Here is a 20875-nt window from a genome sequence, read left to right on the forward strand (position 1 = left end):
ACAAACACCAATTTTTAGATGAGTATTTTTCATCAAGTTAGGAATTGACCCATTTTTCTATCAGATTTAGTTTATTTCCTAACAAAACGCTGGTAAATAAAGATTGTTTTTCTTGTACTGTATACTAAATATTTAACTTTTTAATTTTCAAGTGAAGTAGCTAGAATATATATGATAAAATTGCGTTTTGGTGTAGAGGTATTTTTCCAAAAAGTTTAATGCAAGAGCCTCTATATATTCGAGAAAAGTAATCTTAGTAAAACCGAGTAATATAAAAGGGAGTGGAAAGTCATGGAACATGCACCATACATTGACCTAGTGGAAAAGGCTTCAAACAAATAAAATCAATTTATAATGAGGGATAGATTTAACGAAACTCCAACTTCAGTCTGTGTAGAACATCAAACACTAAAAGAGGAACATCAACCTAAACAAACAAATTTAAGTTTTAAAAAGATATATATAGTGATAAAATCACAACCTCATAAACATATAAATTAGTAAAATCATGACATCTAGTGATGAAACCTTTTAAGAACCATAGAAAAAGCATGATATGACTCAGTTGATTAAAAAGTGGATAACTATCATCTTGGTCACAAGTTCGAATCCCAGGGGAGGAGAATTTATAATTATGCCTACTGAGTCAGAGCATGTCGTTTCATTACGGTTTACTTTGGTTTACGTGTTTTGCAGGCTATTGCGTGAGTCCGTAAGGTTTACCCGGTGCACACCCTGGAGGGTAGCGGCTGCGGGTTAACTACGATAAAAAAACATGATATGAAGAATTTTTTTAATTAAAAAAACATAAAGAAAATTGCATTACATTTAACTGGTAAAGAACATGTAATTGTAATGAAACAATGTCTTTAAACCGAAAAGCAAATATAATTGTGAGTGACCTTGTTTAATAGAAAGATGCGTCATGTATGACTATTGCATATTTTCAATAAATATAATCGCAAAATTAATCTAGTTGAATGATAAACATAAGTCGGTATATACAAAGAAAAGTACTTGGATTGCAAAAATATAAATGATCACTTAGAATGAAACAACTGATTTGCACATCCATTTGACGATTACCTAGTTCTTTGCTTGTATCATTTTGGTTCATTTGCTTGTATCATTCTCAATGACATAAGTCTAAACATCCTTTATACAGATTTATCATACACACATATATACATACGTGACTCTACATACATGACTCTATTAGTTACTTCCTCGCAAAAGAAAAGGAAATGATAAACTATTTGAGAATTAATAACATAACTTTAAGTTACCAAAATCATGATAAAATATCAGATAATGTTGTACAAAAAACTTTGTCACAATAATCGTGAACCGAAAAACAAAATATTCTAAAGCATGACACACTATTAAGGACAAAGAGCCAACTCCTAGTGGACAATGATATAATTTAAAATACGAAATCAGAATTCAGGAAACGTTTGCTTCCTCTGAAATACTTAAAAAATTAAGTTTTTCTGAGAACTTGAAATAAAACAATTTAGTGCCCAACTAGTAAAACCAATTTATTATACTGAAGCACTAATATATAAAAATTTTATGCTTATAAAACAGTATAATCAAACAAAATATGAGTTGCTACTTTTATTGTTTAGACTATATAGTATCTATTGTTGTTACGGAAGTACGAACTCTGATATTGTACTTGAATCTTAAAGTGAGTTTGATAATGTACACTTAGGGAACCTTCTCTGGTGAAACTAGTTTAAAAACATTGTGTGAGAGTAGTTTGAAATATATAATCAATTTTTAATTCATATGTAAAAAATATCTAGTTTTGCATTAAAGTCTCAAACTCTATCAAATCTTTTCATATATCGCTTAACAACAATGGAAGTTGAGAAATGTTAATTAAGATTATAAGATTACAAATTGATTTCAATATTTTACACATAAGTAAACTTTATTTTTTGGCACCTGAAATTAGAGGACCTGAAACTTGTATCATTCTCAATGACATAAGTCTAAACATCCTTTATAGATCTAGCGTACACACATATAAATACATATAAATACATGAGTATGTTGATTTAATTAATCTAAACTAGTAGTTTTTATTATTATTATTGAGGAGAAGTAATTTTTTTGAACTAGTCTGCACGTAGTTGAGAAAGTGTAGGAGAGTGGTGGAGAATAAACTTTAGGATAGTAGAGAAGTTTTAGGAAGTTAAGCGCTATTTTCTAGTCATCACTTAGCTTGCATGTTTTCTATTTATGTTTGTATCTATCTCATTTTGCAGAAATAAGAACACAGGTTCTACAACGTCTTTTGTTTTACTCGTTTCATATATGCAAACACCTATATCTATATCTATTTTACTGAAGTAATTCTACAATGAGTACATTAATTACCCCTAGCAAAAAAAAAAGAAATGATAAGAACTACAACAAGCTCCCATTACAATAATAGGTTTTGGACCACATTCTGTCCAATTACTTCAATCAATATCAAGATAAGTGAGAGTTTCCACAAATGGACAAATTACAAGAAGTGATGGAAAGCCATACTTGTAATAGGCCCAAAAAGCGAAACGATCAAACGATTCAACAAAATTACACTATTCACCCAAATCATATGGTTCACGTGTCTTAAGAACATATGTAATCAAATTATTTGATTTCTCTAGTATTGGATCACCATTGTTCCTTAAACCCAATACTTCGGTACAAACATTTTCACTTGGACTAACACTTATTTTTTCCTCCGAGAAAAACTTATCTATCATATTTTCTTTAATTTTCAATACCCAAATGTCCAAACTAGGAGAATCATCATCATCCTCCTCTGAATCATGCTCATTGAACTCGTCGTCAATATCGTCTGGATCAACCTCAACAAAGCAAGCAATAGATTGATCAAATGAAAAAAGAATATGATGTTCAAAAGGTAAAATGGAGCCTGGTGGCATGATCTTTTGCAGTATATTTGTCTGACGGGATTAAAGTGCAGAGAAGAAACTTGTTCTCTGAAAAATTGATTACATTATCTCAACAAATTTAGTTCCTATTTATAGGATTACAAAATAGCAAATACATTGAATTATATGGCTTTCAATATCCTCGGAATTTGAAAGACCTCTTAACTGTTGGTTCAAAAACCCAAACCAGATGTATATATGTAAGTAAATGATAGATAATTCAGAACAAACTTACTGATTGTATTGAACGTACCGACTAAAATGGAAAACACTACAAGCAGATAAGTAAAACAAACTGAGTTCACATCTCCTACAAACACTCCACTATTCCAACTAAACCTGGACTCTCCTAAAAACTCTCTAACTGATGTACGACTAATTCAGTCAGCTACATATATATTAGCCAACTATTTATTAAGAAAAAATAATATAAATAAAGCTTAGATTAAAAATAGTTCCAAAAGTAACTACTTAGATACCAGATACATGAATGGTATATGTCTGAGAAAACAAGTCAAATCTAGAGAAGGTTCTAGCTTATACTACCAACATTGTCTTGGTATCAAAGGACATAATAAAATTGTTGGCAGTAACCCCTACCCAAAATGCAGTTCATTAACAAATACTGATTGATGTGGACTTATATCATCAACAAAAAACTTATCTTGGCATATCTTCTTCCAAGAATTAATGTTCAGACTATAAACACTAATCTCCACTGAGTGCTGGTATTGTTTATATCCATAAGTATCAACATCAGGTGCACAGATCGGACAACGGTTGGCAATATGCACCACAACATAATCATAAGCTCCATATGTTCAATTGTAGAAAGGTGCAAGTTGGGGACAGTCTTAAATTTTTGAACAAGAGGATTCCAGATATAAATTTCTGGATTATATTCGAAGCCCTTATCAAACAGCTCCACAGCTTAAGACGTACTTGCACGAAGTCTTTTGAATATTTCTGACAAGAGCTCTTCAGGGACGACGTCAGAGGAGGGGATGTAATTTGGCTTTGACAAGCTCATTTCTTCTCAATTTGATTGTGAGGCTACAACTAGGGTTTCAATATTAGAAAATGCCACAGTTACAACTCCTTTCGGTTTCCTCTGCAATATTGTATATACTGGTAGATAACCCCTCCCCGGGCCTAGATTAAAATATCAATATTAAATAATAATGATTATAAAAAAATATTTTATTTTTTATTAAAATATGTAATAAATAAAATTATACGATTATTGCAATTTTTCTTTTTAAATTATATGTAGTTTTGAAAAAGTCAAATCTCATTATAACAACAAGCTCAACGTTATTTTGCATATAGAATTATAAGTCATATGTAATCACAAGTCATATGTAATTAATAAATAAATTGCATATTATATTTCTTATTTTTAGTTGAATTTGTGTTTGTATATAGTTTGTGATTACATAATTTTTTCTAATAAAATATTCATTATTTATGTATAAATTTACATTTAGTGCTAAAATAAAATTCTGCAGGTATGAATTTAAAATTATAATGTATATACGATTTTGTTTATATATAAACAATATAAATATGTGGTATATAAGAATCAAAAACGGGTAAAATATTACATATAAAATTATAAGTTATATATGAATAATAAAAAGAGTAAAAATAATATATTTAGATCTATAGGAAGATTTAAAAAGGGGTGAAAACAAAAGTTTGTAAAACCGGGTGAAACCAAAGTATGGTTTCCTTATTAATTAATAACTAGCTTAAAACTCGTGCCATGCACGGGTTCCGTTAATATTTAGATTTTTTATTTTTATTTTATATGATTTTATTGAAATTCTAATATAAATAATTAAATACGTAAATTAATAACAATATAATTATAATTTGATTGTGTATAACTTTAAGTTAAATTAAAGACTATAGTATAAAATACTATATGGTTGATGATATTTGAACCATTAACCTTATTTATAAATAATAATTAAATTTTTGATGTTGGCGGGGTTCGAACCTGTGAACTTGGTTAGTGTATTTTTTTATAAATATTAATTTTGTTATTGGCAGGATTCGAACCTAGAAATTTATTTATAATTTTATAAATAATAATATAAATGTTTGTTGTTGGCGGGATTCGAACGTGTAAGCTTGGTTAGTGTATTTTTTTTTAGTATTCGGATCTAAGGGTTATGATCATTTGGTTAAGAGATTTGAATAACCAAAAACAGGATTAACCAAATAACAAATTATACTCGTGTTCGGTTATTATAGTTTAGTATAGATAACACTATTAAAAGGATTCTATTTTATTACTTTAATAAAAAATAAAAAAGAATTCTACGAAAAATAGAAATATCGTAATTATAGTGTGATTCAAATTTATTTTTTGTTAAAAAATAACATAGAACTCTACATGAAACATAAATATAGGCGTGTAATCATACTAAGACGAAACCAAGTATCCTAAGAAAAAAATTTATAGTTCTACGAAAATTGAATTGTAATCATATTGCGGTTTGAACAATTTTATTATTTTAGTGGTGAAACCAAAATATAGTTTTTGTAATATTCATACCATTTTGTTAAAATGTATTTCAACCAAAAAATTAAAAAATTTCGGTTTAAACACATGGCATATTTACTTGGTCGTGGTTTATATTTCTCTGAACCTATTTAGCTGAGCCAATTTATGAACTTACTTATTTTAAAATATAATTAAAAAAAGGATTCAAGCCTAGAGAAAAAATTAAAAACCATGGCTTATAAAAATTTAAAAAATGAGTAAAAATAAAACATATAGAATTATAAGTCATATAGAAATAAAAAAGGATAAAAATAATACACTTAGAATTATAGCATGAATCATAAAACCAAAATGTGGTGAAACTAAAAAATAAATGAAATCAAAGTACCACTTAAAAATAGGTTCTGTTTATTACTAAAGAAAAAGGGTAAAAATAATAAGTATAGAATTATAAGTCATATGAAAATCAAAAAGGATAAAACTAATACACTTAGATTTATAAAAGAAATCATAAAAACCAAAAACTGAAAACAAAAGCAGATATAACCAAAAAATAAGTGAAAATAAAGTATTACTTAAAAAATTATTAATAAAGAAAAACGGGTAAAAATAATATATACATAATTATAAGTTATATAGCAATCAAAAATGATAAAAATTATACCATAAAAGGGAAACCAAAAGGTGGTGGTACCAAAAAATAAGTGAAACAAAATACCACTTAAAAAGGTTTCGCTTGTTAATAAAGGTTATTAAAGCACGAGTCGAGATCAAAATATCAATATTAAATAATGATTATAAAAATTTATTTTATTTTTCATTAAAATATGCAATATATAAAATTATACGATTATTGCAATTTTTCTTTTTAAATTATATGTAGTTTTCAATAACTCAAATCTTATTAGAACCGCAAACTCAACGTTATTATGTATATTTCGTACGAAAAGACATAACTAATATTTTACATCGAAATTTTAGTCGCAACACGATTGATGGATAATTTAACAAAAAATTAAATCAACATTACTAAGTAATTGCATTTTAAATTTCTTATTTTTAGTTGAATTTGTGTTTTTATATAGTTTGTGATTGCATAATTTTTTCTAATAAAATATTCAGTATTTATGTATAAATTTGCATTTGGTGCTAAAATAAAATTATGTAGGTATGAATTTAAAAATTACTATGTATATACGATTCTGTTTATATAAAAATAATATAAATATGTGGTATATAAAAATCAAAAATGGGTAAAATATTACATATAAAATTATAAGTCATATATGAATAATAAAAAGAATAAAAATGATATATTTAGAGCTATAGTAAGATTTGAAAAAGGGTGAAAATAAAAGTTCATAAAACCGGAAACCGGTGAAACCAAAATATCCCTCGTTTCCTTATTAATTAATAATAATACTGTTTAAAGGATTCATTTTATTACTTTAATAAAAAATAAAAAAGAATTCTACGAAAAATAGAAATATCGTAATTATAGTATGATTCAAATTTATTTTTTGTTAAAAAATAACATAGACATCTACATGAAAGAGAAATATAGGCGTGAAACCAAAATACGGCGTAATCATACATGAAACCAATTATCGTATTAAAAAATAATTAAGAGTTCAACGAAAATAGAATTATAATCATATTGCGGTTTGAACAATTTTATTATTTTCTAGTGGTGAAATCAAAATATAGTTTTTATAATATTCATACCATTTTGTTAAAATGGAATTCAACAAAAAAATTAAAAAATTCTAAATTAAAAAATTTCAGTTGAAACACAAGGCCTATTTACTTGTCGTGGTTTATATTTCTCCGAAGCTATTTAGCTGAGCCAATTTATGGACTTATTTATTTTAACATATAATTAAAAAAAGGATTCAAGCCTAGAGAAAAAATAAAAAATCATGGCTTATAAAAATTTTAAAATGAGTAAAAATAAAACATATAGAATTATAAGTCATAGGATAAAAATAATACACTTATAATTCTAACATGAATCATAAGAGGTGAAACCAAAATGTGGTGTAACTAAAAAATAAATGAAATCAAAGTACTACTTAAAAATAGGTTTTCTTTATTAATAAAGAAAAAGTGTAAAAAAAATGAATATAGAATTATAAGTCATATAGAAATCAAAAAAAAATAAAAATAACACATTTAGAATTATAACAGGAATCATAAAAACTGAAAATCGAAAACAAAAGGTGATAGAACCAAAAAATAAGTGAAAATAAAGTATCACTTAAAAAAATTATTAATAAAGAAAAAACGGGTAAAAATAATATATACAAAATTTTAAGTTATATAGGAATCAAGAACGATAAAAATAATACCATAAAAATAAAAACTAAAAAGTGGTGGTACCAAAAAAATAAGTGAAACCAAATTAGTAAAATCAAAAGGTGGTGGTACCAAAAAATAAGTGAAACCAAATAACACTTAAAAAGGTTTTTCTTATTAATAAAGGTTATTAATGACTCACGAACAATGTTCCATGTCCTAGGCTTTATTGAAAAATCTTATTAATATGGATTCATAATTATCAAAAAAAATTGAGCGGTTCTACTTTTGAAATCTGATTAATATTTTTGAAATATATATTTCAAAATAAATAAGGCTAATATATTAATATATTAAAAATATATTCGCCTTTTGTTTTGATTAATCCCTCAAATTAGCACATCTTTAAATTTTGAACATATACTTAAACCTCTTTAAAAAAATGGGCTTGGGAGAAAAAAAAACTTTAACTAGTTTATTAGTTTAGCGGGAGTAAATTTAGTTAAATTTGACTGCGCACACGGTCCAATTAAGCTAAATTCGACCTATTTTTTCTGTCGAATTTAGTATTTTTTCTTGTAGTGAAAATTTTCATTATGTTATAACCGGAAAAAAAAATATTTTAGAAAATTTATTATTAAATCCATTATTATTCAATCGAGAAGTTAAATCGTAACTAATAAGTAAGCTTATTACCATGAAAAGGACGGAGAACTCTTTTTGGTTTCCCATGTAAATTGTAAATTGTAAGATTAAAATATTATAAATTATTTATTAAACAAATAAAATTGCTTTATGTTAAATTATAAAAAGCAGAAATGTATTTCAAACATATATTGGCTTGAAATTTTTAGGTCATTATTAAACAATTGTTTGTTAATATATAGTTCAAAACATCATTTTATATATAATGAGATTCTTTTAATGATCCAATTATATGATCAAAAAATTAGGTTGAAATAGTATTGTAGAACTTATTTTTTTCGAATTTAAGATGTACACTATAGGTTTTACAAAGATATTAAATTGGGATCTTTCTTTTCTTTTAATCCTTTATATAGATGTGCATGTGTCACATTGTGCCAATTTAATGTAATTAAATATAAATATACATACACACACAAATATATATATATATATATATATATTGTGTCCACAATGGAGTTGTAATATTGTTGCCTACTGTTTATCTGTTCTTAGTTCTTAACTTTTGTAGCTAAGGCCTTGCCGAATGATTTTGCCTAGTTTATCGGTTATAAGTCTATAGGAGGCAGTAAAAGCGTTTTCTCTAGGATTGTAAGCAAAAGATTAGCCTACATCTTTTTTGAACCTAGATCATGGATTCTCTACATTGCAGAAACACATATTTCCAAACTCTTCCACTAGTACGTCGAAAACCTCCAAAAAGCATTAGAGTATCGGGACATTCCAAAAAATCCCAAAAGCCAAGTTTATGATACAAAATGGTATAGTTCAAGTTCTTCCATCAAAACCGAAAAAAGGGACTCACACCTATCAAAATCGTTCAAAATAATTCACCTTCTCACCAAAAGTTCTCTAGAAAAAATGGCAAAATCATACAATTACATCCATATAGATCTAGTCCAAGTAGAAATTAAGTCCTTAACCAAAGATAGACACCTCAATATTAGCCATTTTAAGAGATGATAGATTCCTGGAGTCCAAAGACTCTCTGTTAAGTTCAATAGTATCAAGTCTCTGTAATGGACCCATCTCTTTTAGTTGCTATCCAAATTTATCTATTTCTCTTAAAGACAGAAATGTTATCCATAGCATGACACTCCATGCTAAAACTCACAACTATAATATGTTAGAAGGATCAATTTCGGCTGCTTTAATCTTTCGAATTCATTACAAAGCAATAATGTCCATTGATGATGATGGACATAATAATGCTTTCGTCAAAGGAGAAACCATCCTTTTTCAATCTGACCTTTCAAGGTCTAATACAATTATTCCTCGATCAATAAAATGGCATGATATTTCCCTTCCCGCTGAATGGGTCTTAGAAGGGGTAGCTAACCCTAAATTACAAGAAAGATTAGAACCAAACACATAAATACACTAAGTTCTCCAAGATGACAATGGAAGAGTCACTCTTGCGTTTGATCGATCATCGCGAGCCACTTTTATTAGTTCTCGATATTCTGATGCTTCCTAAAGGACATTAAATTTAGGAAGAATCTCTTAAATCCCTTCTATCATTAACACTTCTTCAAGACCAAGATACTCTACATCATATTTAACTCGTGCATCTATGGGTTGTGTGAATTTTTCTTCCAATATACCTCACCCTTTCTATACACAAAATCAATTACCACCAAACCAAAATATGGTTTCCCCTTCATCGCCAACATCCCCAACCTTCTCTGTTATAACTGAGAATATGAGAATGCCAAGTGAGCTAAATGTAATTAAAATAGAATTTCAAATCAATAAAAATTTTCTTCGAGAAGAGTTCTACTCTCCCCAAAATACTGAAAAAGGATATTGGTTTTTTACCAAATTCAAAGAACAAAAGACACAACTTCAAGAAATTTATTATAAATTTCTCAACCAAAACAAAATCCAAATGTTATTCTTTGATTGGTTGGAAATTTCCTCCTCCGACCAAAACTTATTATTCCCTTTCACAAGACATAGCAATTTTATTAAACTTGGGAAAAAGATCATAATAGTTGTGATATAGACCATGATACTCATTACAAGTATAGATGGAATGCCTAACACTACCATAGTGAAAACAAGGGTTATGTGATTTATAAAATACTGATCTACCACTAACATTAGACTCGGGAATAACAACAACTTTCTTTTTACTCTTCATTTAATCAATAAAAATATGATTAGTGTAACCATATTTAAATCAAGCCTTTTCTGGGAGTATGAAAAATATACTTATGATTACTTACTTTATTAATATCCTGATTTCCATTCCTACCACTTTTTTTCCTATTTTTGAGAAATATCAGTTACCTCACAATTTCTTTTAGTTGTCCCTTAGAGAGAAGACCTATGTTTTTACCTTTCTTTTTAACACCTTTCAACTCAACTTTCTTTTTATCAGGATTTTTAGACGTTGATCCTATTTCATAGACTGACTTGACTATATTTTCATCAATACTGACAAATTTAACTGGTGTTATGTTGGTGATAATTTTATTAATGTTTTTATCATTGTATTTATTATAACCTAAATATTCTTTCCATTTTTTATCATTAATAAAATTATGAACCTTTCTTCCTGAAGTCATACAAGTTTTAAAACTTTTCTCTCATTTTCAAGAACTTCCTCTAGCATGGCATATTTAATATGCATTTGAGTTTCATTGTGCTTAGCTCAATTACATGCAGTTTCAGTTTCATGCATACAAATTAGCTCAACTTTGAAATGATCATTTCTCTTCTTGAGTTATCTTTTTCAAGAACTAAACCTTCATTTTCAAGAAATTTATTTTTAAATTTAACATGCAGAGATTTCAAAAATCTTTTTTAACTTAGATAAGTTATCAGTATCTATGGGAAAATCAGTCATTGGTACCTTGTGAGTAGAATACAAATCATCTCTATGATTTTACATTAGAGCATAACATGCATAATCAATGTCAGGTCCTAATATGTCCACCTAGTCCTTGTTTGACTTTCAGGTGATAAGTATTTTCCCAATTAACTTTAGACATTCAGTAGCAAGATTTCTCTTTTTATTATAATTGTAGCATGTCACCTTGGCCTTGTCAAACTTTCTTCTCTTGGAGTAATGACCTTCATTCTTCTTGAGCTTTCTCTTGTCATCTCCTGAATACTTTTTGTTAAAATAACCTTTTCTCTATGATGTTCTAAACCTCATCATCCTGAATCCTCTAACCAACATTGCAGCCATCTAAATTACATGAGGATCATCCAGTTCTATCTCAGAATCCTCATCAGTATCAGTGTCAGGATCTGATGACTCATCAGTATCTGACATCTCAACAGTGTTCCTTCTGTTTGAGTTCTCACTAGTCTTGAACATGTTAATTTCAGCATTTAAAGCAACATACTTCAACTTCGGTCCTTTCCTGTTCTTCCTCCATAGAATCTCTACATCATGGGTTTTCAGTAACCCATAAATTTCATCCAGTGAAAATTGGTCTAGATCATACTGATGCTTGATGATGGAGGTCTATATATCCCATTCTTCAAGAAGAGCCGTTAGAAACTTGGTATTGAGTCTTCCTTGTCATATTTCTTTCCAACTAATGACAAAATACTCAACAATGTCAGGAATCTGTCATAAATATCAGTAATGCTCTCATCAGACTTAGCCTCAAACTGTTCATACTCTTGAACATGAACATGCCTTATATTCTTCTTGATTGCTAGGGTTCCTTGACATTGAGTTTCTGATGCATCCCATATAGCTTCGGCAGTTTTGCAAGCAATCACCCAGTTAGACATAACATTGTCCAAACTGCTACGAAGAATATTCTTGACCTTGGTATTTTTAAGCATTACATCTTTTCAATATCTAACCATTCAAATTTCTCCTTTATTATATAGTGTTGAGGAACAGTTGATGTCATTGGAACAACCTTCTTAGGATAGGGTGGCCCATCATTGATGATATCAATATAGCTATCATCAATAGATTCAAGAAACATCAGCATCTTCACTTTCCATGTAAAGTAGTCATTCTTCTTCAAAATTGTGATCTTCATGCTTTCATACTTACTTCCTGACCTTTTTGATCTTCTCTAATTCAAATTAAATTAGACTGCTCTATACCACTTGTTATCCAGTAAGAAGATAATTATTTAAGAGGGTTTGATACAATTAATCAAATAAATCAATATAAGAATATAAGAACAATAGAATCAATAACAATTTATTACTTCTAGTATATACTGTTACAAACTCTCTCAAGAAATTCTGATGTTCTTCAGAACTGCTAGGTTACAAAGATACTCGTGTAAAAGCTATCAATAATTATAACATTTTCAGTGTTTATATAGTACACAGTTGCTCTATCAATCTCTATCAATTACAAGATATGTTAATATTTATCTTATTTCTATATATATCCAAATTAACAGCTTTGTTCCTACAAATCGGAAACCAACACTAAACTACTCATCAATTACTGGGATTGTATAAATCGGCTAATCTTGATTTATTTTTTTACCGTGACACCTAGTCATATCCTAATGATTTTTCATCCTGATGCAAATCGTGATTGGTGACTGGTCCTGATCCCAGCAAATCCTGATTCTAACTTAAGCAATTATCTTTTTACTTGTTAACCGAAAATGTACTAAACTTTTAATATGTGACAACAAAATTTGGTGCTACAAATTAAAATATTCAGTGAAATTTTTTTAATCAAAAAGGTTTGTTTCCACAATTTAAATTATTTATTAATCAAATTTTAACCAAAAAGGCACATTAAATTTTATTTCTATCGGGGAGTGAAGTATCGAATTATGTTATAATAAATTCAATTTTGGTTAATTAATAAAACTACTATCGTATGAATTTTAAGCAGTACTGACGTACCATATTATATTAGAAAAAAATTATATTTGAATAATAAATATAACTCTATTATAGGTTTTTAGCTAAAGTAACGTATCGAATAACGTAATTAAATATGCAATTTACGGATCAATGTATAGGACTCAAGTTATAGGAATTATAAGAGGGAGTGACATATCGAATTACGTTATAAATGATTCAATTTTTTCAGGAAAAACTTGATACAATACTTTTAAAAGAATAAAGAGAAAAATCCTCTAAATCGACAAATAAATTTATGTGAATTTCATTCCGAAAAAAAATCATCTAAAAGATCGACATATTTATGAAATTACGTTACATATCCAATATAAAGTCTTGAGTGAATATTAACTTATACAATATCGATAACATACATTTATTTTTTGAGATGTATATAGATATGCAAAAAATGATCATAAATATGTTGATTTTTTAGTAGATTTTTCTTAATGTCTTTCAATAACATTTATCGTCGAAGTATAAGACTTTATCTTTAGTTTTTGAAATTTATTGTATCGAGTTTTTCTGAAAACATCAAATATTATAACGTAATTCGATAAATAACTCCCACTCCAAATTCCTACAACACGAGTCCTATTTATAGATCCGTAATTGCATTTTTTATACCCTACATCAATATGTCACTACCGCTCAAAATTCCTACCACACGAGTCCTATTTATTAATTACAAATTGTATCTTTTATAACATAATTTCACACGTTACTCCCCTTAAAAATCCACAGGACATTAGTCCTATTTATCAATCAAAAACTGTATTTTTATAAATTTATTCCATGTGTCACTGTCGCTTAAAATTTCTACTACTTACAAGCCTAATTGATCGAAATGAAATTTAATGTGCCTTTTCGTTTCATTTTTTTATTTGAAATTTTAATGTGTGACCAAATAAAATTCTAGTACATTTTTTGTTGCAAGTAAATTTAGTACAAGATGATCATGGATTATCAATCATTAATATTTGAAAATTCAAAAATTACTCAAAGATGAAAATCCTACACACAAGCCATATGGAATTTTAACATCCCAATGATATTTAGGAAGAATGATATTTATTGGATGTCAGTCATATGGAATTATGTTATAATATTTATATGTATTTATTGGATAGAATGATAGAATGATATTTATTGGATGTGTTATAAATCCAATAAATATCATATGAAAGGCTTTATCGTCGAAGTATAAGACTTTATCTTTTGTTTTTGAAATATATCGTATCGAGTTTTTCTTAAAACATCGAATGTTAAAAAAATAATTCGATAAGTAACTCTCGCTCAAAATTCCTATAACGCGAGTCCTATTTATTGATTCGTAGTTGCATCTTTTATACCCTACTTCAATATGTTGTCACAACTCAAAATTTCTACGACAGAGTCATATTTATTACTTGAAAATTTGATCTTTTATAACATAATTTCAGAGGTCACTTCGGTTAAAATTTCATATGTCATTAGTCCTATTTATCAATAGGAAACTAATTTTTTATAAAATTCTTCCATAAGTCGTTGTTGCTTAAAATTTCTACTAAATACAAGCGTAATTGATTGGAATGAAATTTAACGTGTTTTAATGTATGAAACAATTAAAATTCTAGTACATTTTTTGTTGTTAGTAAATTTGGTATAAGATGAGAATGGATTATCATTCATTGATATTTGAAAATTCAAAAATATTTCAAAAATGAAAATCATACACACAAGTCAATCAATTTCAAGATAATATATACTACTTTTTAAGAGATGATCAAAGGAATAAATACTACCATTTATAACAAAATCTAAATATGCAAGAAAATTAAAAAAAGTAATCATTACATGGATATTAAAATATGCAAGAAAGATTTTTACAGATATGCATACTTTCTTACAAATACTAAACTGCACAGTTCTTAGTTTTAACATTCACTCAATCTCTCTCGCAGCTTTCTCTCTCCCAGTCTCTCTCTCCGGTGCCTCACTGTTCTTTCTGGAAACCCTTCTCAGAGATTTTCAGATTAGGTATTTTTTTACATAGCTTTTCTCTGTATTTATACAATTTTGTAATTATTTCAGATTATCTTGTTTTAATGGTGTAACAAAACTATTGTTACTCCAATATATTAATTATTTTTCACCTATTAATGGTGGTGCATACACCTGAATTGAAATATTTACATTCTATCACAAAATTATAATGGCAATGCAGGAAGATTTTGTTACTCTGCAAGATGTTGCTAATCGATCTGATTGTCATGCGACCACTAGTGCTCTTCCTGGTTCTGGTAATTCCTCAAAGCTTTTCTTACAAAATATATATTAGTAAAAAGGAATACATGATTTGAGTATTATTGTCAAATCTGGAAATTAATGATTTACATGCATGCCTGCAGGCAGGGGCAGTACTGGTGCCTTCAAGTTTGATGTTTAACTACTGGCACAGTAGAGGTAAGAGTATAGAACAAGATGTGAGGCTGTTTTCGCAAAACCTTCAACAGGAAATACTTTATGGGGTTGGAGTGAAGGCGGATTTGTTTTCACCACTGCAATCATCAGCAAACAACCTGGCAAGAATCCTAAGTTCCCGTGTGAATGCAACACAACTACCGATTCCCGTCATTGAATTTGAGGTATATTTGTTTCTTTATGTGTCTCTCGAGCTGCAATATGAAATCGCATAGCTAGATACTTGCAATTCATGATGCCTGGACACTTAGGTCACATGCCGAGTCTCGGGGCCAAATACTCGAACACACGTTTCCGCGTATCGGAGACAGACACTTGGGGCACATGCCGAGTCTCTGTGTCGGATACTCGCACACACGTTTCCGTATCAGACATACACATTCTCTCACAACACCAATTTAAAATTTTATTTTGAGAAGTTGTAGTTAAATACTATGTCAACAAACTACTTTCGCAAAATACGGACACTTGAGGCACATGCGGAGTCTCGGTGTCGGATACTCGGACACACGTTTGCAGTATGGAACACATAACACCAATTTAAAATTTTATCTTGAGAAGTTGTAGTCAAATACTATGTCAACGAACTACTTTCACAAAATAAAGTATCCATGTCTTTTCTTTGAAACAAAGTATCCCCGTCTTTTTTGTTATTACAAAAGTATCGATTCATAATCATTTTTGTTTTTTGTGTTTTAGATTTGGTTCATTCTTCATGCAATATTTGACTTTGTTGATAGGTTTTAATATGTTTAACATGAAATCTATAATTGTTTCTATTTATATACGCCGTGTTCACTACGTGAACTTTCATATTATTATATTTTTCCAAATACTGTATTCCCCCATTCGCACTACCGCACCCGTATTCTTACTTCATAGCTTGTTAGGCTTGCTGTTGATTAATTAATTGACCTTATATAAATGTTGTAATTTATACGATGTTACTCAGGTATTGTATAGATGTCAAAAAAAATAATTTTTTTATTTGTTTTGAGGTAGGAATTTATAAAGGAATGTAAGATATAATGGGATAACTATTTGGCATTTGTCATTCATACTTGTAGGTGGCTCCTCTGTTATTTCAAGCATTCTCAACGATTCCATATGTGTCTCAAGTATCATTCATTGGAAAAGATGGTTTGTTATTTTCATATTACAATGGAGCCAATCAGCAAACTGTTGCAGTTTATACAAACACCTCATTATTTCCGGTGGACAAGGAAATGGCTACAGAAAATTACAACCTCACTTGCTATTCTCAGCCTGTGAATCGCGAAAACGGGGAATTATTTGGAGTTGTTACTTTGCATCCGTGTACATCGCTTGTTCCATCAATCCTAGTGGCCCTGGATAGTGCAAATGGAAATTCTTCAGTAGGACATTCGTGGATTGATAGCCAAGATATTTTGTTCTTTAACACCGCTCTTATGGATGGGAGAGGAGCAGTATCTATGGGGTTTGAAACAAAGGGGATAGTGCAATCCTTAAGTGGAAACATCAGAAATGATGGGAGCTTGTTTTTGGCTACGAAGGATGGGCAAGTACTTAACAAAGCAAACATTCAGAACACTAGAATTGTTATTGACAGTAACAATTCTGTTGCATTTGTGTTGTCAAATCAAAGCGGTGATAAATTAGAGGGCCATATTGTTGGCAATCTTACATGCCAAGAAAACGATGGCACACTACGACCTAAGACTATCACCGCTTCTGGAACAAAGTATGATGCATATTGTTCTCAAGTTGAAATCATTGGGGTAGATACGGTATGTATATCTTCTTTACTTGTTATTTTTCAATATTAAGATAATTACATTGATGTAAAACCATTTTACTTGAACTGGTTTCTAACATTGCAAGTGAACATAAACTAAACACATCATTCACATTTACATATTTCTTGTAAATATATAGTCATGTAAAAGATCTCAACTTTTACTTATCATTTTATTTGCAGGTTTTCGTATTGGCTATGCCACTTGAGGGACCAGAGAGATCCCTGCACAAACACTTCAGTATATCGTACCAGTATCTTTTTGCGACGATCGGCCTAATATTCGTTCTAACTGTTCTTTTTGTTGTCATAGTTGTTGTAGCATTAAAAAGAGTGATACAGTTGGGTGTTGCATTAAGGAAACAAAAGGATGCAACAGCTCAAGTAGAAAGGAAATGTATCCAGAAGAGTACAAACTACGCAAGTGCAAGCCATGATGTCCGTGGCTCTCTAGCAGGGATTGCCGGTCTAATAGAAATAGCCCTGATTCAAGTTGATCGTGGATCTGATTTGGAGGCAAATATAATGCGCATGAAAACTTGTTCCGACGATCTTTTAGGTATAATAAGACATGTAATTTTATTTACCAAAATTGTAATATATTAGTACGTGAATAATGTTTCTTTGTTTGTGTAGCTATTCTGAACAACATACTGGACAGAAGTAAGCTAGAAGCGGGAAAAGTCCCCCTTGACGAAGAAGAATTTGAAGTGTCGAAGTTAATTGAGGATGTCACTGACTTGTTTCATGCTGTTGGGATCAAGAAAGGCGTTGATGTTGTGTTGGATCTCAGTGATGGTTCTGTCAACAAGTTTGATCACGTTAAAGGTGATCGTAAAAAGCTGAGACAGGTACTATCAAATTTACTAAGTAATGCTGTAAAATTTACCTCGGAAGGGTATGTTTCGGTAAGAGCATATGCTAGAAAACCAAGAAGTTCTAGTTCAAGACTCAATTCAACTAGGAAAGGTCCCTGGTCATGGTTATTATGGATTCTAGGGATTGAAGCCTGTACCGATTATGGAACAACTGTGAACAGTTTTCAAAAGAATGAAAATTGCGTGGAGTTTATCTTTGAGGTCGATGATACAGGAGTCGGCATTCCCAAAGATAAACAAGAAACTGTTTTTGATAATTACGCCCAAATCAAGGAGACATCAGCTGGAAAAGAGGGCACGGGCCTCGGACTTGGTATCGTTCAATCTTTGGTACGTATAACTCGCTTATAATGCAAATTTATACGCTATTAGTGGTCCTACCATATGCAAAGAATGCTTGTGCATTACTGAAAATTTTAATCTGTTATTTTTTATCAGGTACGCTTAATGGGCGGGGATATAGAGATTGTTGATAAAGATGCGTGCAAAAGAGGGACTTGCTTCAAGTTCAACACGTATTTTTCTGTATGTGAAACAGACCAGAGGATTAGCAGTGGAAGAGATCAATCTGACGATATTGAAAGTGTCGGTGGTCGCATGTCATCTGGTGAATCATATTCAGCTCGAAGTCTGAACTTAATTATCAGCCCAAACACTGAAGGATCCCAAGTTGTGATCTTCATTAAAAATGAAGAAAGGCGGAAAGTTTGTAAGAAATTCTACGAAAGACAAGGACTCAAAGTGTTGGTCACGAGGAACATTGAAGAACTTTCGACTACTTTAAAGAAAATCAGGAACAAGGGAGTTCTTTCTTCAAGCCGTTCTTCCAAGAGGTCTGATGCACTTCTTCAAGCTATAACTGTACCTCGCAATTCAAGTACAAGATCCAAAGAAGTGCCGTTGAGTTCTCTAGATGGAACTGATCAGGAGATGCCCCCCACGCATAGAAGGTCAACCACGAGAGGAAGTGTTGTTCTAAGCTTTATACTGATTGTGATTGATACGGATGGTGCACCATTCCGTGAGCTTAGCAGAGTTGTAGCAGAATTCAGGAAAAACATTGCTACAGGTTTTAACAGTGTCGTCTGGCTAGATAGACCTGGATCTAATAATATTCAGCTACAAGGCCTCAGTGAAGACAAACTTCCTGCAAGCGATATCATCATCTCCCAGCCTTTCCACGGATCACGTCTGTATCAAGTACTAAAGCTTCTTCCCGAGTTTGGGGGAGAGATGCCAGAGGCCACCCCAGCATCGATACATAGCGAGACACTAACCATCAGCTCGGAAACAACTACTGCCGTCAATGAAGCTAGTACTTCTGTATTTCAGACAAGGCCAGTTGCATCATCTTCTTTAGAAATCAAAGAAGCTGATAAACCATTGAGTGGGAAGAAAGTGCTGCTTGTAGAGGATGAGCCACTGCTTCAAAAAATTGCTACTACCATTCTTTCTATGCTTGGGGCAATTACTGAAGTATGCGCTAATGGGCAAGAGGCTGTGCTGACTGTCTGCGAAGCCCTTAATGGTCAAAGGGCATCTCATGTTTTGCCTTACGATTGCATTTTCATGGACTGCGAGGTACTTATTTGATGTCTTATTTATTATATCTTGTGGCTAATTATCGAATATTTAAAAAAACATTATGAAATTGCAGAATGTTGTTCTTAAGCAACATTACACATGACACACGCACATTTTCATCACACGTGCACAAAAACGATATGAACATACGTATTAACAATGATGTTAAATATTAATCAGATGCCAGTCATGAATGGAATCGAAGCAACCAGGCGCATCAGAGAAGAAGAGGCTAAATTCAAAGTGCACATACCCATTTTTGCTGTGAGTGCACACACAGATGGTGAAGAGATACGGCTAATGAAAGATGCGGGAGTGGATTACAACTTGTCCAAACCCTTGAATGTCGCAAGGATTGAAGAAGTTACCAAACTTTTTCTCGACAACTAAGAAAGTTATAGTGTAAGAACGTCATTCATGTATCTCCAGTGACTAAATATGTACCTGTAGTCATGTATGATTGGTGAGGCTTTGTTGTACAGAGGATTCATTTACTTTTAAACATTACATGGGTTTTATATTTCTTAAGTTGAATTTAATCGACTTAATTTCAGTTTTTCAATGTATTCATCTCACATCATGTGTAAAAGATAAATTAGTTTATATTCTGTCCATGCTCAAAATCAATTTATGTATTCTGGTCTTTGAGCCAGACCCTTATTTATGATGAAGTTAAGTAATTAATCAGCCTACTTAACATTAGATTGTTACCTTATGCATTGCCCTGCTATAAAAATTAAAGCAGCCTTATAGAGACAATGACAACCTGTAACTTGTAAGTTCCCTGTCATGCTATAACGAGTTTTTACCTGCAGAAGCTTGTAACATACATGCATGGAATCTAATTACACATGATTGTAGA

The 20875-nt window shown here is 30.4% G+C and overlaps 1 protein-coding gene across 1 annotated transcript; it reads left to right on the plus strand.

Moving 5' to 3' along the window:
• Positions 1 to 15505: 15505 nt before the first annotated feature.
• On the plus strand, positions 15506 to 20403 carry LOC141674897 (histidine kinase CKI1-like). The gene is made up of 7 exons (XM_074481596.1): positions 15506 to 15593; positions 15706 to 15938; positions 16842 to 17543; positions 17735 to 18110; positions 18188 to 18759; positions 18868 to 20010; positions 20194 to 20403. Exons 1-7 carry the CDS (start codon positions 15506 to 15508, stop codon positions 20401 to 20403), a joined length of 3324 nt encoding a protein of 1107 aa, XP_074337697.1.
• Positions 20404 to 20875: the final 472 nt, after the last annotated feature.

The sequence above is a fragment of the Apium graveolens genome, chromosome 7 (genome assembly GCF_009905375.1).
Source record: "Apium graveolens cultivar Ventura chromosome 7, ASM990537v1, whole genome shotgun sequence".
NCBI classification, from domain to species: domain Eukaryota; kingdom Viridiplantae; phylum Streptophyta; class Magnoliopsida; order Apiales; family Apiaceae; genus Apium; species Apium graveolens.